At 38.2% G+C, this 25313-nt stretch overlaps 1 protein-coding gene across 1 annotated transcript in view; it reads right to left on the reverse strand.

Moving 5' to 3' along the window:
- Positions 1-1118: 1118 nt before the first annotated feature.
- The window catches only part of tbkbp1 (TBK1 binding protein 1), a 43771-nt gene continuing 19576 nt past the window's right edge, over positions 1119-25313 (reverse strand). The window contains exons 2-10 of the mRNA XM_058407318.1: positions 23786-24022; positions 20368-20493; positions 19518-19622; positions 18790-18937; positions 15619-15821; positions 12487-12548; positions 8368-8483; positions 5785-6587; positions 1119-3828 (exon numbers count right to left, since the gene is read on the reverse strand). Coding sequence (XP_058263301.1) covers positions 3697-3828; positions 5785-6587; positions 8368-8483; positions 12487-12548; positions 15619-15821; positions 18790-18937; positions 19518-19622; positions 20368-20493; positions 23786-24001 — 1911 coding nt within the window. The 5' untranslated portion in view covers positions 24002-24022 and the 3' untranslated portion in view covers positions 1119-3696. The remainder of the gene's footprint in view (positions 3829-5784; positions 6588-8367; positions 8484-12486; positions 12549-15618; positions 15822-18789; positions 18938-19517; positions 19623-20367; positions 20494-23785; positions 24023-25313) is intronic.

Raw genomic sequence — 25313 nt, forward strand, 5'->3', positions numbered from 1 at the left:
TATCTAATTTTGAGAAAAACAAAAAAATTCAAGTGGCACTTTTGTTGATGAGAGAGATCAGAGGTTTGTAATGATAGGAAGTTTGTAGTAAGTCAAATAACCAATCTTTACAGCTGTGTTTAAAAGAAAAGCATACTGCCCAAGACATCAAAACCGGATGGGCTACAAGAACAGAAGACACACTCAGTTAAGTAAAGAGAAAAGACAGTCCATCATTACTTTAAGTAATGAAGGTCAGGCAATCCGAAAAATCTCAATAACTTTGAATATATCCTCAAGTGCAGTTGCCAAAACCATCAAACACGATGAAGAAACTGGCTCTCATGAGGACCATCCCAGGAAATAAAGACACCTCTGCTGCAGAGGATAAGTTTATTGCCTTAGAAACTGCCAATTTAAAGCACATTAGATTACAGCCCACATAAATGTCTCACAGTTCAACAGGCAGACATATTAAATATCCACTGTTTAGAGGAATGGACATTAGATCAGTGGAAAACTGTCCTTTGGTCTGATGAGTCCAAATTTGCGATTTTTGGTTGTAACTGTCTTTGTTTTACCCACGTCTCGAGGGTAAACGGAAATTTTCTGCATGTGTGGTTCCCTGGGTGGAGCATGGAGGAGGAGGTGTGATTGTGTGGGGATGTTTTGCTGGTGACACTATTGGTGACTATTGGTCAAAATTAAAGGCACACTTAACCACAGCATTTTGCAGCGACGTGCCGTGCCATCGGGTTTGCACTTAATAGGGCCATCCTTTGGAGTTCATCCATTTTTGGAGAACCATTCCAGGTGACCACCTCATGAGCCTGACTGAAAGAATGCCAAGAGTGTGCAAAGTTGTCATCAAAGCAAAAGGCGTCTGCTTTGAAAAATGTGAATTATAAAACATATTCTGGGTTATTTAACATGTTTTTTTGTTGACTACATTATTTCATATTTGTTCTGTCATAATTTCAATGTTTTCAGTATTAATATACAATATAAAAAGCAATAAAAATAAAGAAAGACTATTGAATAAGATGGTGTGTACAAAAAAAACCTGGTATTGTATACTATATCTAGTAAATACTGTATATAGTGAGATTACTGTGACAAAAGAGACAAACAAAAGCAAATTGAGTGCATGTTCCATTTTATTTACCATTTTATTTACAGAAACAATAAAATATGACACGTTATGCATTTCTTTTGAATATTTCTTCTTATAGACTTTTGAAAGTCACTTCTTGCTATCACAAAAATATGTCTATGAGAACCTAACTCTTTAGTGCTCTCTCTGCTCTCACAGATTTGGCAAGTGATCACTCCATTCCTGTGAATGATATTTTGGAGTGCACGGTTACAGGAGCCATATTCACAAAGTCTTATCCCCTGAGTTATTTAAGAATATCACAAAGTAGTCACACACCAAACAACAGGGCTAGAAGAGAAGAAGATCCAGAGAGGGCTTGCATTATTTATTTATTTATTTTTAATTTTTTTGAGAAGTCAGGTCTAAGGATGAGAAACATCAGCAATAGCTCTTTAAATAACTCCTGAGTGAACTCTTGTGAATAATGGCTTACATTTTGCTTTGTTTCTACACTGTAGGATAAAGGTGCTAGACTGACCAAAAATGTGTGCAAGTTGTATGTGCTGTTGTGTGATTTTGAAGCAGACACCCTGCGCATGCACCGGTCTGCACGTCTGAGCCGCAAGTTAAAAACATTAGGCTTTGCACTTTAACCAATATGAAGATGGTATGCTTGATTGGTACTTGGTCATTATTTTCAGTCAAAATATAAACCTGGTTTTTCCCAATCGGCCTCTGTGATGGTTATAGTGTATTGTTTGCTAATTTCTTGGTCACTGATGTGGCCAGACTAAATGATCCTCTTCACATAGCATGATATAAAGTGTGTTTCTCAGCCATCAGGATACTGAACTGTCTTTCATCATTTCCTGTTTATAATTTTGACAGTGCATTTAAACTGGGTGGTCTTCCCTTGCTATGTTGCAGCCAGTGTCTGCTCATAGCTATATTTGGGTATGTAATTTAGGCTTTACTGGTGTGCTCATGCTGTTCTATTTTCTCTCTTTAGTAACTCAGTAATTGGGTCACTGGGATATTAAGTGTCCTGGCTATTCACAATGGTAATATAAATTGCAAAAAGAGTTCACAATACAGGACACACTCTAGAGAGAACAGCTAGAAAGGTAGCTAATTAACATAGCTTACTGAATTCTTGTCTTTTGCCTCCAGAGTAGAATTAAACCAACACATGTAGTGCTTAGCAAACTTTCCTTCAGCTCTTCGGCAAGCGAATTTCTCTCCTCTGAGCTTGCAAAATGCCTATCTATATACAGAGTAGATTTTACAATTTAATACACTTAAATAGTTTTAAATACAGATCAAGTACATTTATAGTACATAAAGCATTTTGATACAACAGCTTTGCAATTTGGTCATAAAAAGGATCCTTATTTTGTCAAGTACAACTTAGATACATCCATACTATTGACTCACTGGAAAATGAGTCAGTCTGAGAGTGCTGACTCGGAAAAGGGTTATGGGCGTGTAATAAGTAGAATAACTTTGACATTCATATTAACGCTGTGTTGAAAAAATGCACCATCATTATATTTCGTTTAGGGGTTTTTGACCTTCAGACCATTCTATGATCCAGTATGAGCGATATCCATTGGTCATTTGTTAGTTATTAGAATCTAATGTTGGTTTTTGGAGTAATTTGTAGCATGGATTTTATGTCCTGGTAATTTTCTTTAGTTTTCTTCATTCCAGAACTTTGGATACAGGAAGACAATAGATGCAGTTCCAAGTTGACATACTGTGTTGACGTGTGTGTTGTATTATGAACTACATACATCTATATGTATAGTTTTGTTAAAGGGTTTTAACATTCTATCAATATAAGATGTAATTAAGAGAAACATCATATTTGGTAATATTAAAAATAAATGAAGTCTATACTGTATCTTTTTGCTTTAGTGTTAGTAATATTTGTAAAGATAAATTATAGATAGTAAGGGTTTGTATAAAGTGCTGAAATTTAGACCAACTTACAAATGTAGTCATTGGCCAGTGTACTATATATTGAAATGGCTATGATGTCCTGCCCTGCAGGACACCAACCTCTCTAAATTTACACAGTCTTCAATCACTCATGATGAAGTTTAACTAATTGTGTGGCTTATGGATGTGCCTCTATAGGCAGGCCTGAAATATGCAGTGAAGGATCATGGAAGCTATAGTTTAAAATAACAGATTAGATCCTGCACAGCAAAAAATATCCTGTGTTGAAATAAAGCCTCATGGTTTTTTTTTCTGCCTGGAGCCAAATGAGCATTATGTTTATTGCGGTGCATCTGTATATGACTGTATTACTGTCTGTTTTAAGGAGAGTCGGTCTGTAACAGCTCTAAGATTTAGCTTGATATCAAAATAGACAATAATTGAAAGAATTAAATTAAGCCAACATTATGTTAGAAAGTTGTTGTGAATCCTTTATCTCTTAGTGCCATTTCTAATTATAACCATAGACACTACATACTGTAAATCTCTGCTAATCCTCAGGTTATGAGGACTTGGCCTTAGTTGGCTCGCTCTCTCCTTTTTAATTCAGTCAGCTAAAACTGTTGGAACAGTTGATGGGTGTTAAAGTGGGTTTAAGGAACAGTGCGATGGTTGTGGCCTCAAATCTTGCTATTTTCCAAATGTGAGTCAATGTGCTTGATCAGGGCGTCATCGGGGTAGCCGACAGGAAAGATGAGTTGGCACAGCGGGCAGCTCCTCACATCACTTTCCTCCTCGGTCTCTATCCACAGCTAAAGACAGAACACGGATACACATTCCATAATAAATGCACTGCATAGATTATCATAATATACTGTATGCAGATCCTCATTTGTACTCTAGAAAACACTGTATAATTATTCATGCAGTGGTGTTACAGTTTGAGATTTTTTCACAGTATGATAACCAAGTCAAAAAATATCATAGTATCAAGTCTACATACATATAAGGGTGTGTATTTAGACCTGATACTATGATATTTTTCTTTATCATACACAGTGGTTCAGACCATACAACAAAATTCTTCCTTAAATAATAATATATATATTGTGTAAGGGAGAATTTCGCTATATGACACGAACTGCTATGTTTTCACTGTGCACATGACAATAAGTCTCTTGAATCTTAAATCAAAACATATAACAAATATATGATATAACATTGTATGTATGATATAACAAAAATAATTTTGGGTTTTATATGATATATATTATATATGGTCAAATTCTGTAATTGTTTTGCTTTCTGAGGAATATATTTTTGATAAATGACTTTAAAAAATCTCTGACATTGTCAGTATTTAGCATTTTCACAGTAACAGTTGAAATAACCCAGCTGCAAGGAGTGGTGGGGCACTGAACTAAAGTAAAAACCAATTAACCAGTGCAGAAGAGCTGCTTAAGCCTAGATCAAACTACATAATTTTCACTACAGTCCCAGTAGAGCCTGGGGTGTACACCTCCCAACTCAGTGACTATTAGCTCTACACTCCAGGGATGACTGCTTGTGTAATGTGCAAGGTCCAGCAACATGAATGTCTCTTTTGCAAGTGATTGCAGAAGCTCCAAAATTTTCAAGCATGTTTGATTTTCTTAGCTATGAATCACACAGTGTGACATCCCATGGGATTCATGAACCCAGTTTCTCATCCATCTAATGTTGTGGGATGGTGAGGGCAAAATACTGAGAGAATACTCAATAAAGAACAATATTGCTTATATAAGATTCTAGGAGAAATGATCTGGCATTTTATATACAAATGGTTTCAAGGAATAGCAAAAATAAAAACAAACGCAACATAATTCCTGCCAGTGCACAAAGATACTAGCTTTATGCTGCCAACTGTTTTCTATTGTCTCCAAGCTTATATTTTTAATCTTTTTTTTCCCCATACAAAGTAGTGAAATAGTCACAATACAGATACACTATGTTGCCAAAGGTTTTGGGACACTCCTCCAAATCACTGAATTCAGTTGTTGTTTTCAGGGGTTGGGCTTGGCCTTTTAGTTCCAGTGAAAGGAACTCTTAATGCTTCAGCATACCAAGACATTTTGGACAATTTCATGCTCCCAACTTTGTGGGAACAGTTCAACATGATTACGCACACCAGTGCACAAAACAAGGTCCATATAGACATGGATGAGTGAGTTTGGTGTGGAGGAACTTGACTGACCTGCACAGAGTCCTGACCCCAACCCAACAGAACACCTTTGGGATGAAGGAGAGCAAAGACCAGGCCAAAACTGGGTCATCTGCCTTTACATGCACATCAATGTAATATTCACCTGCCAGGAAGGGGTCATCCCCAAACTGTTCCCATTAAGTTGGGGGAATGAAATTGTCCAAAATGTCTTGGTATGCTGAAGCATTAAGAGTTCCTTTCACTGGAACTAAGGGGCCAAGCTTAACACCTGAAAACAACACCTGAATTCAATGATTTGTAGGGGTGTCCCAAAACTTTTGGCAATATAGTGTAAATGAACATGATACATGAACAGTAGTATCACCAGCCAAAGGATTTTCAGCACTCTCATCAGGTATGAGAACCACTGGAATAAGGATCTTGATTGAGTAACAGCTGAATGTGATAGTTGTCATTCAGATGTAATGGACAGAAATAGATGGATATGGATTTTAAATATTATTTTGCAAAATTGTTCCAAGAAACAGCATTTTTTCAGCATATCAAAAAAGAGTTTCCTACTTACATTAATGGAAGGCCAAGACTGGGCATGTTCTGCATGCAGGTATCCAGGTGGGTGGCAGCTTAAAGTGTTAGGGCGAGGTGGGATGGGGAAGGCTGAACAGGAAGCAGGGCCTCTCATGCTGGAGGTGGGGCCAGAAGTCCCCAGTGTCCGCGGGGGACTGATGGGGTGAGGGCAGGTCCACTCTTCCTCATCCTCTGAAGAGTGTGGTGGCTGGGGAGAGGTATGTAGTGCTGCTGGAGCAGGCTGAGGCTCATAATGCAGATGTGACAATTCTGCATGCTGGAAAGAGAGCTCTCTGGTGTGTCTAGGTGATTCAGCCATACTTCCTTCCCCTCCTATGGTCTGAATCCCAGGCTGGGAGCCTCGCCTTTGAGCCAGGATATGGCCATGTTGCTGCTGCTGTTGCTGTTGCTGCTGCTGTTTGTGGTAACTCTCAACATAAGGACGGGGCTTAGGCAAGGTGGAAACAGGGTCAAGGGTGAAACGTGGTGGACGCTGATAGGCCGAAGGGTCTGCAACCTCTGAGTAACTGCGGCGCCCTTGGAAACTAGCTCTTAGGTGTTGAGTGGGGGGTCTGCAGGTGTAGGAAGCTGGGCCATCGTTAAGTTCAGCCAGGGGCGAGCGGCGGTGCATGTCCGGGGAGAGACGCTGCAGCACCGGAGAGCGACGTTGCTGAATAGGGGAATGGAGCTGTTGAATTGGGGAATGACGCTGTTGGATTGGGGAATGACGTTGCTGAATGGGGGAGTGCCGCTGTGGAACAGGTGAGTGCCTCTGGTGTGGCACAGGAGAATGGCGTTGAACTAAACATAAGACATATAACAGAAAAAAATGAACAAGTGCAACACACCTCTATTAGACATTTTATCTCATGGTGTCTGCACCAGAAGTGTAACACTAGGCCATTATCTGTATGTATATCTGGCTAGTGCTCAAACCACTAGCAGAATACTGGAATAAACCAGAAGAAGGTGTGGCCTAGACCAGAGGGAATTTTTTTTTTTTATTTCAAATCTAACACTATGCCCATGCAAACACTGAAAATCCCCCACAGGCCTGCAGTGTATTTATTATTAATTCACAAATTAGAATAATAAATAGCAAAGTGGCTGTGTAAGCTAGATGTTTTCAATATCAGTATTCTATTAGGTGTTTGTTTTAGTGTTGTGTTTGTTTAATTTGTTATGTTCCAGAAAGATAAGAAAGTATCTAGTACAAATCTGGAATGCAGTGTTGTATTTCTTTATAATGCCTGTGCGATTTTTAGGATTTTTTTTTGTTTTTATTACAGTCTATAATTTGCTTTTTGCTAAAAATGGCAAAAAAAAAACATGTGTAATGAATGTTTAACTTAGTATTTTTCAAATTAATTCAATTATATTTTAGGACACCAGTAAAGAAGTGGCAACCTTGGTGAATTGTGGTCCTGTTTAGGCAGAAATATGATGAGAGTATGAAATATGAAAGTGAACTTCCTCCACTTGCATCCTGTGGGAACTTAGCTGGCAAATAAAAAAAAAAAACCCTAAATACCTACAATTCATATTTGTTTTCATTTAAAACACATTTTCTGTTCAGTCCAAATAATCTGTATTTGGTTAAATTTATTAAAGTATATTAAATTGCGTGTATAAGTGTATTTATTGTCTTTCTACCCCAAACCAGAGAAAATTTCAAATGTCAACACTAGAACTTAATAAAACCTGAACATTTGGAAATGTGTAACATATCATTAGAATGACTCATAGGACACATACAGCACTCTAAAGATACGCTGATGTCTTTAATGACTTCCCCTTTCTCTTGTGTTTCTTTTTTTAGCCTTCAACACTTTATGATGTGTGGGTGAGCTTCATCTCAACCAACCATTTCTTTGATTCTAAATAACCTTTATGCATTTGGCTGCAATAGGTAGAACAGCCACTTACACTTACACGGAAAATACATAATCAAAAAAAATTTCATTTTGATCTGACTGAAAAGTGACAATTGAACCTGAGACTACCAATAACATGCAGGGCTTCCTGCAAGGGAGAGATAGCAATCAGCTATTGACACACACAGAAAGAGAGAGAAAGAGAGAGAGAGAGAGAGAGAGTTTTTCTCTATTTCTGCTTCTGCTTTTGGTCTGGTTTCATTTATCAAAGGGGAAACAGCATTTTTGGTTGTGTGGTTGGGTGCAGAAGTTTAAACAGATAAGGAGTCAGTTGTTTATGCTTTTAGCATGAGGCAAAAGGTAAACAGTGTACAGAAATACAACTGGATATAACAAAATGGTGTTAATATATTTCACATTCAAGGAAGCTTCAGCATTTTACTTCAATTTTATTTGTATAGAACTTCTAACAATAGACATTGTCACAAAGCAGCTTTACAGAATTCTGCATGTAGATTTCTATTTTGGAGCTATTTACATAATCCTCTGTTAGAAATCCTCATTTTCAGTACAATAATGATGGAAGTACACGGCATGCCATAAGCCTTTCTAATGAGTCACAGCGAGCATCATCCATTCTTTCAGACTCACCCGGTGACACTACATTAAGGCTGGAATACTAATGAGTTTTGATGAGTTTTTGATACCTGGGCTTGTGTCTTCCTGTGAGGCTTTTCTCAGGATCTCAGTCTGTTTGGTGCTGAGTGCCTGCAGCCTGCTAAGCTCCTCAGTCAGCTCAGTGTAGGCCAGAGCCAGATTCACTCTGAAAGAGAGAAATGGGGTGGGTGGTTGATTTTTGTGTCTTTGTGACTGCTAGAGATCATATTAACACATACTGCATTCCACAGAATAACTAGGAGTTCAACATCATAGCCTGAAAAGCATCTTACTTCAGTGTCAGTGTGATGCAGTGCCGAAATACGTATATACAGCGGAAAATCACATGTTTGTTTCGTACATAGCTACTGTGCGTCACTACAGGAATCTTGTAGAAATAGCTATAGAATCGGTGCTAACACACTCTCTCTCTCACACACACACACACACACACACGTTTTCAAATCAGTATCACACCAACTGACTCCTTCACTATAGCAACCAAGCAGCAGCACAACCATTGTCAATTTGCTTAAAGTCTCTGTCATTATCAGTACAGCAGCAGAGTAAACTTTGTACTACAGCATGATTTAGATTAGAATCTTTTTTCCATTTACACTCTGTGCTATTTTTGTTAGAATCTGATACCTTAATCATATTTTTTGTAACATCTTGAACCAAATATAATTTAATTCCTTGTTTTATTTTCACATTTTAAAAAAACCCTTGCACCCCTTTTGTAATGAAAACACACACACACGCAATTGGATATTTGTTAGCATATAACCGCTTAGTACAGTGTATACTAAAATGAATCACTCATTTCTCCTCTAACCTGAAGATGCACTGCCGATTAGGCTTGAGATGACTTGTCATTAAACAAAATAAAAATTTGAGAGGGGAAGGTAAGTATGAAAGACTGAAGCAGACTGAAATTCCATCTGTCATCAGATCACTTTTATCTGATCACTTCCAAACCAGATTCGCACAAACCACCAGGGCTTTGCAATAAAAAGGCAGCGCTCTACTCATAGCTCTTCTGATGGTGTCAGATAAGAGGCAATGGGGAGAATTTAGACTGACTTGGCATGTAAGCAAGTGCAAGCAAGCAAAACAGCATGCTCTTTCCCCCCCCTTTCCAACCTTGTATTTTCACAGGAGATTAATTAGAGTAGTTGAGAAACTATTCATTATGGCGCTGTAACCAGCTGCCAACATTCTCCTACAGAGCATTCAACTCAATTAGTGTGTGCTATGTTCACTAACTAAGCAATGCAAATATTCATGAGCATTCTCACGCCCAGTAATAGTCCATAGTAACATGCAATACCCAACAACAAGATGGCAGGTTTTTTTTAGACTTATATTTTAGAATTGATGACTTATATTTTATTGTGTTTCATTTTGCACGAATATAAAGTAAGTACAGAAACGTCTTACAATAACTAATATGTATTACATTTTGGGCATGACCATGAATGACCCAACGAGGCTATGTGAAAGAGGAAGCTAGGGAATGCAATTACCGGCAAACAGGAATTTTAAATGTAATGAGAAAGTCCCGCTCAAATTTAATCAGAAAGTCGAGTCATGCAAATGTGTCACAAGCTTTCATGGCTAAAGCTAAATGTCAGGAGGAAGCCCAGGGCAGAACATAATCAAACTACAGCTATTACAACAAGCCATCCAGCATACAGAGCTGAGTGTCTGACAAACAGTCACAGCATAATCAGTGAATATTACATAATTGAATTCTGGTTCCAGGTACTAGTCCCACGAGCAAAATGATGCAACATGCAAGCTTCTCTGCTGTTGTTTTGAAAGCTGTAGCATTTACTCTTACCGTAGTGCTCATCACGTCCCAGCACTGCTGCCCCGGCCATCTGGGCAACCCACATGCCTGTCTACACACTCGCGCTAAGTTGGAATGGTCAGAGGCTGTGAGCTCAGAGTATCTCCTGTCGTTACAGGTGTCTAAACTCATTCTGTCATCATACTGTCTATAGTGAGACACTTAAAGGATATGTGAGGCTCATTGCTTAATGTTTTAGACAAAGTGTGACTTTTCACACTTCGACACACACACACACACACACACACACACACACGCAATCATTCACTGACAGTCTTGTAAAAGTCTCACTTTTGCTTCACCTTTAGCTTTGAGCACCTGGAAGTCTTTGCAAGTGTGAACTCCTTCCGATAAAGGTGTTAAATGGTGCGCTGCAGAGGAAGCTGGTATGAGCACAAATAAAACTGTCTGCAAGTCTATTACTAGTTAGGACAGACTTAAGTATATGTGCATACACTTTAGATGTTCTATAAAGTGCATCTTTACTGAACCGTGACTCTTCATGTGTGTATGTGAGTGTACGTGTGTGTGCGTGTACATGTGTGCGTGTCCGGGTTTGTGTGGGCATAGATGTTTATGAGTTGTGGAACCTTTGAAATGATATGGATGAGTCTCAGAATGTATGTGTGGGGGAAGTTGATTCGAGAGGGACCTATGAGTTGTATATGACCTTTGCTCTGGATCTAGAAGTTCGAAATTTTGTTTACTTGACAGATGTTGCCTCACAGGCTGCATATCATGCATTCCTGAATAAAACAAGAATATCAAATTGTTCCAACAATCTCAGTTAGCACAGCCCACATTCGGTAGTTTACAATCTCTTCTCACACCAAAACTAAACACTTGTGACAGCCTAGCTGTGATTATCTCATACTGGAGAAAGAACAAATGCAAACTGAACAGAACATTTGGATGGGAGAAAATAATAGCCAAACTGTGTAGGAATAAAATATTAAAATAAGAACCTATTGTTTTTCCAATCCCACAGTAACAGTATTGCGTTAAACAAAGTAATGGAGTCGTGCCTAAGACTGCTTATCATGTCGCAATTTATATGAGGAAAGCATTTGCTGTATACGACGACAGAGTCAAGATCACGTGAAACTTTATGGTGCACTGTGGCGCCTTTTATACGTCTCCTGCCGATAGAATATTTGCATTATTACAAATATGCAAGTGTCTCCACACAAGCATAAACAGCTTCCTTTCAGAAAAAAATGGTCAGAATTCAAGCACAGGAACAGAAAAAAAGCGTAATAATTTTTTAATAATATTTTTTTACAGTTTTTTTCCCCCAAGATTTTTAGAACTGGTTTATTACAGGATGATTTTTTTTTTTGTAGTAAATAAAAGACACACAGTAAACATACACTAAATATACAATGCACTTAAAATATAACTCCTATAAGTTTAGTACTTGGGCATGAGATATTGTAAAGTTGACGGGCGAATTGTGTTGCTAATTTGGTATAGTTTCGAATTTTCTTCCTTCCGACAAAATAGTGATAATGTGTGTGTTAGTTGGAGTAGGATTCTCTGGCAGTGATTTATTCTGTCAATCTGCTTCATGGTCTGATCAAAGTTTACCAAAAATCAGTAGATTTACAGGAAAATTACCATTTCAGTTATGAATTTCTTTTAAAAAACATTAGCTTTAGTAAATCACCAACCACAAAGCACAGTAAACAAAAGGGAAAATTTGAAAAAATCGTACATCTGGCTATGACCATTTACATTAAATGCCAGCACTTACAAGAACTGGCTTTGCGATTCAGACAGAGAAGACGAAAAAAAAGGGGAAGCCGCAGCAAAATTTTGAGGTGAGTGAGGTGGAAAAGGAGTGGGTTTCTAACTACATATCTCTGTCAAGTACGTACTTTCAATTTTCTCATATTTTCTCCATCAGCCAGCAAACGCCAGGCTGTAAGGTAGAGGAAAACAGAGAGTGGAGGAGCAAAGAAAACAATTCTGACAGAGATACTAAAGACTGTATTTTTTTTTTTAGTGTGTATGTAAATCTTCAGGAAGGATATGAATGTTTTAATCCACTGCAAAAAGAACCTTGAGAGGGGCTTGGTGGTTTTAAAAAGTCCCATTTTTGGCAGAAGCCATAGTGCCCTCTACTGCTCAAAGTAACATTCACTGGTGACGCAGATACGCTGACTAACTGTGAATGCTGGGCACGACTCTGAATGCTGTGAACAACTAATAAACCTTCGAATCAACACTGAAGGCCAAACTCTGAGGAGGAAATGTAATGCTCATCAACTGCAGTTTATATTACTTTGACCTAAGGATTGTGTATGTAATTACTTACTGTTCATCTCCCACCTTCTTTATCCATTCCATGTCACACTGGGCACAAGTGGAGCTCACATCCTGCAGCACACACAGACACAAGAAACACAAATCACAGCCTCATGTGCAACACATGTACATGTCAATACACAAGGTAAAGATCATGCGTTCTGAAAGTAAAGGCTGCACAATCTTTGCTCAGTGGCTAAAGTTTGTCTGTTACATGTGTCTCTCAATTAAGAAATAAAGCATTATAGGACATGTCATTATAGGAAAATAATTACCTTTGGGATGATATATGTTGCAGCCTGATGCAAAATATGTTTTCGAAAATTTTAATTTATCAAGCTTTGTGTTTTTTTAATCTGCTTTTTTGAACTTAATAAGGCAAAAATGTCTTATTGGTGATTTTTGTAAACACACACACACACAAGAAAAGAAAAGGGTAAACTGAAGATTCTGTCCTGAAAAATGTGAAACACTTGATGACTGTGACAAAGTACTGACACTCTAGTCTCCTTCTCCTATATCTTAGATAGATAGATAGATAGATAGATAGATAGATAGATAGATAGATAGATAGATAGATAGATAGATAGATAGATAGATAGATAGATAGATAGATAGATAGATAGATAGATAGATAGATAGATAGATAGATAGATGTTTATGATTAGTCTTAGGTAACATGGATTGTCAGCTGTGAAAGCTGTACTCTTAGAGAAAATGATTCAACATCTTGTGTCTGGTGAGGTTCAAGAAGTCAACAGCGCTGTGGTATAAACTATTTATTGAATCAGTGAAGAGGAAACAAAAGACAAGCAAAAAAACAGAAGTCTTGTCTGTTTTTTGGCATGTATGTAAGACCTGAGGAAGGATATATATTTTAGGCCATTCCAAAGAAGATTAATAAAAAAGACACTATAGATAAAATATATATATATATATATATATATATATATATATATATATATAATAATGATAGTACTAGCACCATTTACCCTATCATACATAAAAATTGTTTGACAAAGAGCAGTTTTGATTGTAGTATGAGAATGTCACTGAATAGTTGTATACTATGTATGTTTGATGTAACGTTAACTAGTTTAGACTTTGTGTGTAATACAAGTTAAGTCATATGCTGATGCTAAATATGTCATATACTAAATGTGCCTTATTATTATTATGGAAAAATACAGTAACAGCAATACGTAGTGTATGTGATAGTGTAGTGATGTCACTGTAAACATGGAGAAAGTCTTCAGGAGAGAGGACTATGATATAAATTTGTAAAATAATCATGTGTTTTACATTTCCGTGTGTTTGCATGAAAATGGCATGGAAATAAGAAGACAGTTCTTATGATATTGCTAAGCTTCTCTAGTGAAGCACACAATCCAAAGACTCAAACAGGAGGAAAAACCGAAACTGATGAAGAAAAGGAGAAGAGCTGTTACTCATGAGCTGTTAGTCATTGGTGTTCAAATCAAACATAGCAGATGTGAATGTATCCTGGTGAAATACTGTTTAAAGGTTGCAAGTGCCTCATCATGGTAAATGTATGCCAATTTTCAGTATTAAAGCCTTTCTTTAACAAAGAAAAAAGTCTAATCTGCTCAATCTGTGAGTTGTCGTGCTTTAAGCAGAATAAACGCTACTAGCCTAGCGCTTATCTTGAAGATATACTCAGTGATTTTGGCAAAAGTTAAAGATGATTTATGATTCAGATTTTTGATTCTGTAATAATGAGTGGAAATGTATTTGCAAGCACGGTGAGAGTTTTGGGGAATTGCAGTAGTGATATATGTTGCAGCCTGATGCAAAATATGTTTTCCAAATTTTTAATTTATCAAGCTTTGTGTTTTTTAATCTGCTTTTTTTGAACTTAATAAGGCAAAAATGTGTTATTGGTGATTTTTGTAAAAACCTACAGACACATACAAACACACACACACACACACACAAGAAAAGAAAAGGGTAATCACACACACACACAAGAAAAGAAAAGGGTAAACACACACACACACACACAAGAAAAGAAAAGGGTAAACTGAAGATTCTGTGAAAATGTGAAACACTTGATGGCTGTGACAAAGTACTGACACTCTAGTCTCCTTCTCCTATATCTTATATCCAAATGGAGCAGTCTGAGAATTGATTAGCAGAAAAAGTATAAGCACTTAAATAAATGATCGACAATAAATCACAAAATGAGTGAAGTAATAATAGCAAAAATATTGGGCAAAGATCCAAATGTGTGCAAAAAATAACAGAAATCAGTGAAAAACAGATTTATTATCATACATAAATATTCAGCACAGTGTTAACAACTATATTATTATTATTTTTTTGCTGTATTCTGTTGTTTCTCTCCTAAGCCACACCAACACTGATGTCCTCACTGTTTCTAAGCTGAGGTTCCAAATATTATAATATTTTTTTGGCTCTGTTTTCTCTGGACCTTTATTTTTTTTTATTTTCACAGCAACTGGAATTTACATTTACATTTCTGGCATTTGGCAGACGCTCTTACCCAGAGCGACATACAAAAGTGCTTTAAGTCTCTATCATTGAAAACATTAACACTTGGTTCAATAGGTTACAGACTTAGGATACCATTAGCCTAAAATTGGATGTTTTTTTTTTTTTTTTTATAAACATATAACAATACATAAACATGGAAAGATAAGAACTAGTTTAAGTGCGTCAGGAAAAGGTAGGTCTTAAGATGTCGTTTGAAGATAGTCAGAGACTCTGCTGTACGGACATCTAGGGGAAGTTCATTGTACCTTGGCGCCAGAACAGAGAAGAGTCTAGATGAATACCTACCTTTTGCCCTGAGAGATGGTGGGACCAGTCGGGCAGTGCTAGTGGATCGGAGGGAGCGAGGTGCAGTGCGAGGAGTAATAAGGTCTTTGGGGTAAGATGGTGCTGGTCCATTCTTGGCTTTGTAGGCAAGCATCAGTGCTTTGAATCTGATGCATGCAGCTACTGGAAGCCAGTGGAGGGAACGCAGCAGTGGGGTGGTGTGGGAGAACTTAGGCAGGTTGAAAACAAGCCGTGCAGCTGCATTTAATTGTTTATCTGTTTTAGTTGACCTCATATACAAATCCTAAACATCTCATCATCATCATACCTGCATGGTACTGACCTGTTGTCTCTGGTTGTTCTGAAGCTCTCTTAGATCTTTTTGCAGTCTCTCACATTCAGCTTTTAGCTCCTCCTCCCTCTGACACGCTCCTTGGGCCTCATGCCGTGCCCCTTCTAGCTCTGCCTCCAACCGCTGCAGTTTCAGGTCGGAGAGAGTATCCAGACTGCGGGAGCTCTGGAGGGTCAAAGCTGGGCAGTCTAGCCCTGGCATAGAAAAAAACAAAACATTCACACAAAGTGAGCTATTTATGGATGTCTGAGGAGAAATATTTGTGTTGTTTTGCTTACAAAGAGAGATGAAATGCTTGAAAAGGGATTTATCGCTTATATAACCACACATTACAATATGTAGTGAAATGCTTTTGACTGTCTGTGCCATAAAAAGTAGATAAAATAAATAATAAATAAAAGAATAAAAATAAGAATAAATCTAGTTACAAATGGAAATATATATAAAAAAATGATGTGTGTGCAGATGTGTGTAATTGTGTGTAATTAGTGCAATATGTCCTGTGTATTAATCTGGCTGAGGTATTTGGTGTTGTAAAGAAACATCCAGAAAAATTCAAGCTCTTATCATATTTGTTGTCCTGGGTGAAGGACCAAATGGCCTGTGGGAAGAAGCTCCTCCTCGTTCTCTCTTTGTTGGCCTTCAGGGAGCAGAAGCTTCCCTGACCACAACAAAGAGAAGAGTCCATTGTTCAGATGGCTGAAGTCCTTCACTGTCTTCCTGGCCTTGTTCTGGCACCACTTTCTGTAGATGGACTGCAGGTCAGGGATCTCAATGTGGATGGTACACTCACAGATCGCACCCTCTGGAGAGCTTTCTGTCCTGCCTGGTACTGTTCCCAATTCAGGCCGTGATGCTTCCTGTCAAGACACTCTCTGTAGTGCAGGTGTAAAAGGTCCTTAGCACCTTAGAGGGCAGTTTAAAGTCTAAATGTCTAAGGCCTGCCTCATCATGGTGTTGATGTGACAGGACCATGACAGGTCGTGCGTGATGTGAACACTGAGGTACCAGAAACTGTTCACTCTCTGCACTGGGGACCTGTAGATTCTAAGTGGCTGCTAACTCCTCTCCTGCTTCGTGCTAAAGGCCACTCTCAACTCATTCGTCTTGCTGACATTCAGCACTGTTTATCACTCATGACTGTTTATAGATGATAAAAAGTGAGTGATTAACTAATGTTTTTGAACATTCCAAGAACATTAAACATAATTTGAAAAAAGTATGACTCAATTATGATGTATGATTTGTTAATCATAATGATTAATTATAATTACAACAAAAAAAATCCAAGTACTTTCTCCCTAGTTCAGTAAATATTTTACCTAATGATTCTGCTGTTGAAATAAAACATGCCCAAGATTAAACCTCGGTTTCTCATGAACAAGCACTATATAATTTCAACTCCACTTCATGGACATCACCTCGAATATAAATACACACGCTGCATACAACAAATACAGAAGTGATCCTCAAAGCAGCCGCTATGTGACAGCCTAGAATCTCATGTTTGATGTCCAAACAGGCTTTGATCCTTTTTCAGCTCCCAGTCTATTATCAACATGTTTCAGCAAGCCAACAAACAACTGGAAAACCACTGGACATGCTGCTACCTGCATTAAAAAGCACATGATATCCAAAAACCTGCAGTGACTTTGCTAAGTGCAATCTTGATTAATGGCTTTCATGAAGACACAGTTAGCTGCCGCAATGCTGACTGCATGTGCCACGCAGAGGGCAGCGGGCCAGCAGGGCCTCCTCGTTTCATCGTGCCAGGCATGACGGCGTGGTGATGATGATGGAGGATGGGAGACTCGGGCGCATCCTGCACTTCTCCCCCAGCGTGGGCGCTCTGATTCAGCTGCTCAGAAAGAAACAGTCCTTGAGCAAGCACCTATTGTGATGGTTCAGCAATAAGCGAGCATGAACTACCACACACCCACGTGCACGCCTACATTACCACAGTTTTTCTCTACACTCTGGCCATCAGTTCATATCCTCACAGCCAAGAACTAATGTCTTGTCTCCTGCAGAAAAACAGTTATTCCTCGCGTTGTAAAAATTGGTTGAAGTGGATGCTGAAATACATTTTGCATTTCTCGATTGCACTGCATGAGTCAGCTTTTGAGAGAATTTTCCCTCCTACAGGCCAAGAGACAGAGCCAGGTTTATGGCCACTGCAGTTGTGCTGATCTGTGAAGTTCTCCTATCTCTTGTGGCTTGTTGTGAACATAAAATGTGAGTGGTGTGAGTGGGAAGATCTGCTCCTAAAGCAATCAAAGAAACATGGAGCGATTGCAACACCCTGGAAACAATATATTTCAAGTTAAAGATGAGGTTGGACTAAAGAACTGTGAGATCTCTCTGTGAGATCCAGAATGTGGTGTAATGTAATGCCACTATCTGTATCTGCATGTTTATCTACTTAATCCAGAAAGATTATTTGTTAAGCTTTAAATTTAAATATTGACCTTATGACTCTGCCCTTTTTTACATTAAGGTAGAAATGGCAGCACTGTAAGTGTGGTCTGTGAATATTCTGCTTCTGACAGTTTCCCAAACTCTTATCATTAAGTGCGCAGAATTAAATACTTTAAAAACTATTTGTAATTGCACTTTTAGGATTAAAATTTTTGTTTGAACCTTTTTGTGATATTCTCTAGCAAATTTAGTCGGTTTAGTTGGTTTTTTTTAAATTATTTATTTATTTATTTATTTATTTATTTATTTATTTATTTATATTTATTATTTTATTTATTTATTTTTATTTATTTATTTTTATTTATTTATTTATTATTTATTATTTTAGTCAGTTTAGTTGGTATTTTTAAAATTCTAAACAAACTACTAATTCAATTACTACTAAAAATAGTGCACCTCCTTTTCACAGCTGTATTTTTGTCTTGCAAAATGATGATCTTTATGATTAATTAATATGGAAAAAATGATATATTAATATTCATACTTTGTTACAACTCCATGCTTTATTTTCATGATGGAAAATGGTTAAAAGTAGAGTTGTAAGCAGTCAATTCTACAAATGTGAACGTATATGGCTCAGAACACATGGAACAGTGCGGTAGTATGTATGGTATGGGTGCTATGAAACACAGACGAACATGTATACATACATACGCATGCACACAAGAGCTAAGAAGGACTCACTGTGTGTGTCAGGACTGGCATGTAGCTGCAGGTACTGCATGTCTTTGCTGTGCAGTTGTGTGTTGAATTTGTGTAGAGAGCTGTCTCGCTGCCTCAGAGCAGCCTCCAGACTGTGGATACGCTCCACGTGCTTCTCCACCAGAGATGTCTTTGACACACAAAAGTGTATATAATATACAAATTCATGTAATAAAAGTAGTCAGAGAAATAAAGACAGACTAATAGCAGAAACAGACTGTGGCTCTTGTTCTTCAGCTTGATTATAAATGCTTTATTCCAAAAACAAAAGATGAGTTTGTGAAAATGCAACAGCTGATGGCTAACTGAGTGTGTGAGTGTGGCGAGAGGCACAGATGCTCTGACGCTTGCATCATGTAATTTACAAAGCCAGTCTTTTGGCCAAAGGCAAACATGAAGCCATTTGGGATGGATGAATAATAACGACAGTGTTATCATACATATACAGTTAAGAAATTTCAGATTTTCAAAGTAGGATTTGATCAGCTGCAAGCCTGAGAACAAAATCCTTTGCACCTCTTGGGCCTGTGTCCAATTAGGAGTTGTGCACGGTGCAGATTAATCAAGCAGACACCTGGTTGGATAAAGGATTAGACCAGATGTCAGGGCTACTTATAATTCCTGCCAGCGGTGTCTGTAGCCAAAGTTAGAAAGCATGGCTAGCAGAGTTTTGTATGAATGTTTTAGGGAGCACCAGTGCTGAGTCTCACCATCTTGTCCAGGTCTCTCTGGAGATTAGTCTTCTCCATGTGGATCTTCTCATAGGCCTGAATAACATCTTCCAGCTGCTCCTCCCGCTCCTTACTCTTTTGAAGCTGGACAACACACACAAACTGAGTGAGAACTTTTTAAATGTAATATGGCCTTCAATGTGTAACATAAGTACAGAAATTCTCCATGAATATGTTTTAACTAAACATACAGTAGCTTAAAAAAAAAGAAGAAGCTCAAATGATAGCCAGACTCTTGTTGCCAGCTTCAATGATTATCCTATTTTAAACCTCTCAACACTAATCACCTGCTCTTACAGATAATGGTGGTTTGTATTAGGCTCCATTAAACCAGATAAAGGCAATTTATTTTAAAGGGTTTTCCACCAGGACCCAGGTCTAGCTTGGTGTAAATTTCTGGGTGTAAGCAAGAGAAAAAAAAACATGCAGAAAAAAGAGAAAAAGCAATTTATAAGACTGAAATAAAAGATGAAGGTCACCGGTGCATAAGAAGGAAGGCAGGGAGGTGAGAGATGAGGAATACAGTCCTACAATCATGAATGCCAGAGAAATGCCACAGGCTACTGGTTGCTTATGGAAACTGATAGCAGTGATCATTAATTGGCAAGTAAGATGTAATGAGAGGCATCAGAAGTAGACTGAGTTGCAGAACAAAAGTGATCATCTCTTTACATCACTGATAGAGGAAGAAACTTGCCTAAAAGCAGGGTGAAAGCACATAAATCTGATTAAATCATGAAATTGGCTCCACAGCTGCTGCCTCTGCCAGAAAATGGATAAACAGACAAACAAGACAGTGCTGTGCTGCGTCATAAACATCTCCTCTGACCTCATGGGTGAGGATGTTGATTCTCTGCTGCAGGTTGTCGTTCTCAGACTGGAGCAGGGCCGTGTCTTTGGGCTCAAAGGAGCAGTAGGAGTTCCTGTCTTCACCAAAGTCATTGATCGTGGGAAACTGCACACAAAACACCATTTGAGGTGAGAGTGCATCTTTTACATTATACTCTAAAGATCTCATAATGGAATGCTTCTCATAATAGAGTTTAAAAATGTTATTCTTGCTGAGAACACAACACTCTCTGGTGGGATAATATTATCACACTGATTTAGATGAACAAACAACACACCGCCCGGGATGCAGAATACCTGAGATGAATTTTTTTGCATTATGAGATGATTCATAAGAAACTGAGATACACAGCACAAAAGTTTCAACACTGGATATATGAAGAGGTGTCAGGTTTTATAATGCAATGACTTGTCTGTTATACAGTACATCTGCTGTCAATCTGGATGATAAATCTATTTAGCCATTCTATACAGCAGCTGGAACAAAGTGCTTTGAAATGTAGCAAGGTTATTTTGTCCCTCTTTTTATGGTATGCAATCTCTGATCAGATGATAACTCAAACAATACCTCTGTGAGTAGAAGTCTGCAGACATGCAGTGTATCTACTGAATCCACTTTGTGCTTTGTGCTGTCCCTTGCCATATGAATTTAAATCCTATTGAGGCTGTCATGTTATTCACCATGACTGTTGAAAATTCTGAAGTGGTACTGTACATTTTCAGACTGCTAGCTAAATCAGGTACATCAGATTTTATTTAACATCAATATATTGAATTTAAATAATGAAGTTGAACAAATGTCAACTACCTATATCCCTATGTTTTTATAAAATGGATAAAAACTATCCCTTTAATTTATAAAATGGAGGCACAATAAAAAGCAATACACTGTCTTTCTTAAAGCTCTTAAACCTAGATTGTCATTTTAAAATAATTAATTAATAATTATAATCTTAATGTGCTAGAAATGATTTGGCTCATAGGCTCATAGTGATGTGTATTTTAGATAGATTTTTTCATTAAGTGTTTTGTTAGCAATTAAAAAAAATACAAAACCAACAGAGAAAACCCCAAATAAACTTCATCTATCTATCTATCTATCTATCTATCTATCTATCTATCTATCTATCTATCTATCTATCTATCTATCTATCTATCTATCTATCTATCTATCTATCTATCTATCTATCTATCTAAAATGAAAGCAGCAAGAGAGCTTTGTGATATTTGGAAGAGACAGATGAGAGAGAGAGAGAGAGAGAGAGAGAGAGAGAGATTGAGAGAGACAGAGAGAGAGAGAGAGAGAGAGAGAGAGAGAGCACAGAAATAATCAGTACAAGACCTATAAAAGATAAAGATGGCAATAGAACAGAGTAACTGGGGGAAGAGTGGTGTGTGTGTGTGTGTGTGTGTGAACTGGCCTGTCACACATCACTGTTATTACCAGGTACAGTGTTATTTACTGCGTAATTTGGGTGACAATATTAGGGGAAAATGCATTACCTGTGCTGGATAATGATTTCATCTGAATATTCAGCTCATATTTTTAAATGGCAGGTGATATTTTGCTGGCTAGTAATGACATAGATAATGATGAGATAAATACTGTGAATATTGAAATGTCATCTGTGCTACAATACATTCATGCATTTGAGAAATTTCTCATTCCTGCGACTGAGCATTTCAACCACAGGGTGTCAATTAGGAAGCCAAAAAGATTCTCGTTGTCCCACATTTGCAGCCCAACAAATGAGACACACACAAAGCTATGAGTTAGCTTTGTGGATCAGCACTGAAAGAGAAGCCCTGGCAAGGAGATGACTGAGTTTTTACATCGCACTCTACCTTAATTCAAACACAACACATTCATTTGGCACCTTGTACATTTCATCGTCACACTAAATAGATTAGAAGCTTTAAAGGAAGAACTGCATGAGTTTAATTCTGTGTGTTTCTCCCTGAACCGAGCACTGTGAAGACTGTGCTGAGCACCATGTCCTGAGCACAGCTGCTATTCAGCACCTAGTCCTACTGTCACACCTACCTACACCTGCTGAGGAAAGAGTGACTCAAATAGCTATAAATGGAGCACTCTTTCGCATTGTGACCTGCAGAACAAAACAACAATGTTCCTTTAGCGCATATATACCGTCACATATAAAATGCTCTTGTCCATATGGTCTTGAATGTGCACTAGGGAAGTTGTTAGCACCTTGTGTAGACCCCAGCAGTCTGGCCAGAGCGTAGGATCTGACAAGAAGAGCAGACAAAATGCTCCAGGGAAGAGGTTAGAGTGGATCATGGTCATCCAGCAGTGCTGAGTGCAGCAATATTGTTCAGTCTTGTGCTAGAACAGCACCGAGAAGATTAATGATGCAATTACAGACAGCAAGGAAGAGGCTACATTCTTTTAGTTGCACACGGTTAAGAATCAGCTAAAATGATTCACAAACATCATGTTGATTTCATGCATGTAAAGGCTAATCAATAAATGGTCACACCTCAACACTGCAGTTCATATTAATAATATTAATATGAGTATAATCCTGTTGTTCCTGTGATATATTTTAACTGCATACTGTATTTATTATAGTGGCTTTAGTGTGTGGGCATGGTTTTATATCTTGGTAGGGACAATTTGTCCCCACGAGCCTAGGAATATCTGAGAGTTTTGACAATGTGAGGACATTTGACTCGTTCTCACAACTGCTTTTTTCCCACAACAGCAAATAACTTCTTGTAACTAATGAATAACTCAAAGGATTTCTTTTGGTCATTAAAGATTGTGTTTGATTAAGGTATAAGTATAGCATTAATTATAGCATTAAGTATTAATTATAGGTGTAGGTATAGCAATAAAGAATTAGCTGCATTAATAATTGTGGCAGTAAAAGGTTCTCAGAGAGAAAGTAAGACGAGTCTGCGTGTTTGTATGTATGTACAGTGTCTCTGGATGGTGTTTCCCATACAAAAACAGAATATATTGCAATCATTGTCATCCTGTTCCATAAACCTCTTTTTTGTAATATCTTTTCTAATATATTTCCACCTCATATTTATTATCGTGTGTGTCCACCCTCACACCCTCATCTATTAGAGAAGGTGAGTTGTTTATACTCTGCCAAGCTCGCAGTCCAGCTGAGTTATAAATAAAACTCTTTTATACAGCACGTCTGGGTCAAAGCAGGATTCTTCTGAAGCTTGGTTTGGTCCCAAGTGTTATTATTAATGTCTTCCACAGAGCTCAACCTCTCAATAACAACAGGCCTGTTCACTTATTCAGCCAATCAAAGTGCTCAGTGATCACAGCTGCTCCACCGGGTGAGAGCTGACATATGATAATCTTTCAATTTGATGCTCCATCTCTTGTGGCATGTTTTCCTCCGAGACTACATTACCTTTATCTCGTAAAGCTTCAGCTTCCTTTTGATGTCTGTGTTCTCCCTCTCCAGGCCGGCCAGTCGGGTCTTGATGTCCTGGTAAGCGCTGATGAGGGCAAAGTGGGAGGCTGAGTACATATCCTCAGGTAAGGGTGATCCCGCCCAGCAGCCATCCTCCTTCAGTCCCTCACTTCCTCCCAGCAATCCTAGCTCCCCTCCGAACAGAGACTCCATCACTCACGCCTCTTCCTCAGCCTGGGAAAGAGAGAGAGAGAAAGAGATTTATCTGTGTTGTTAAGTTGCTAACTCTTGCTTGACTCTACACATTTCAGTCTCACTTTATTAGCACCAGTGGGTAGGCTGCTGTCCACGCAACCCACTACCCTGTATTACACATATCTTTCCCCAGAGATCTGCAGGCCCTTCAGCCAGTGTAGATGCTGTAAGAAAGTGCTAGGGTTGCACACTAGGTGGTTTGGTGTTGATTAAATATTCAGTAACTTATATTAGATAAGTTATATTAAGTGCTATTAAGTGCTAATTGCTAGAGGGTCTAAAGAATGATCTAAAGAATGCAAATATATATTTTTTGAGGTCTTTTACAAAAAAAGTTAAAAGATTGTGACTTTGGCCATCCTTGGACAAATCTGTTCATATTAAACCTATGAATGATATAACATGATAATACATTAATCAGTCACTCAGAAACACATGACAAAGATAAATGGATGATGATATCACCTTGCATCTAGCCAGTGTTACAAAATAAATGGGGTAGAAATATATGGTTCTCTCTCACTTTCAGTAACTGCTTTAGAGTTACTGACAGGAACACTGGGCATCAGGCAGGAATATGATGCCAGTCTGTTGCATTCATAACTAGAAGCAATTTATCTCATCTGGAGAACCTGGAGGAAACCCACAGGCATGGGGAGAACATGCAGAGACAGTAACTGAGCTCCAGATCTAATCAGGGACCCTGGAGCTGTGAAACGGCAAAGTATACGACTGCACCACCCACAGTGCAAGTAAAATAATCTAAGATAGGTCTAGTCATGTAAAATACCCATATCTGCAGTACTTACCTGATTACCACATGAGTCAGAGTCAATTTCTGGGTGAAAATGTTGTCATGAGTTAGTTGCACCCGGGCAGTGTCATGAATCAGGAAGACAAATCTATAATATATTATAGCTCTGGTGTGCTGACTATGTATGCTTGAGTATGTGTGTGTGTGGTGTTCAGTGATGATAAATTGTGCCAGTGATGTCACTGACCACTGTTTATTGACCAAAGCCCTGGGCAGAGCAGAATCACCATGAGGCTTACACTAGTGTCAAAATGAGGCTACCAACCTGATGAAGTATGGAGGTGTGAAGAGAATTCACTGCACACAATATGAGTCAGCCACACCATGCTTATTGAACTATTTTCAGTCACTTGTGTGTGTATCATACTGTATATGTACAAAAATTCTTGGCCAGGCTTCTTCATTCTCTCCAGTTTTCTTCCTCTCCTCTCTCTCCTTCAGGGGTAATCCAAAAGA

Source organism: Hemibagrus wyckioides, linkage group LG13 (assembly GCF_019097595.1).
Source record: "Hemibagrus wyckioides isolate EC202008001 linkage group LG13, SWU_Hwy_1.0, whole genome shotgun sequence".
NCBI classification, from domain to species: Eukaryota; Metazoa; Chordata; class Actinopteri; order Siluriformes; family Bagridae; genus Hemibagrus; species Hemibagrus wyckioides.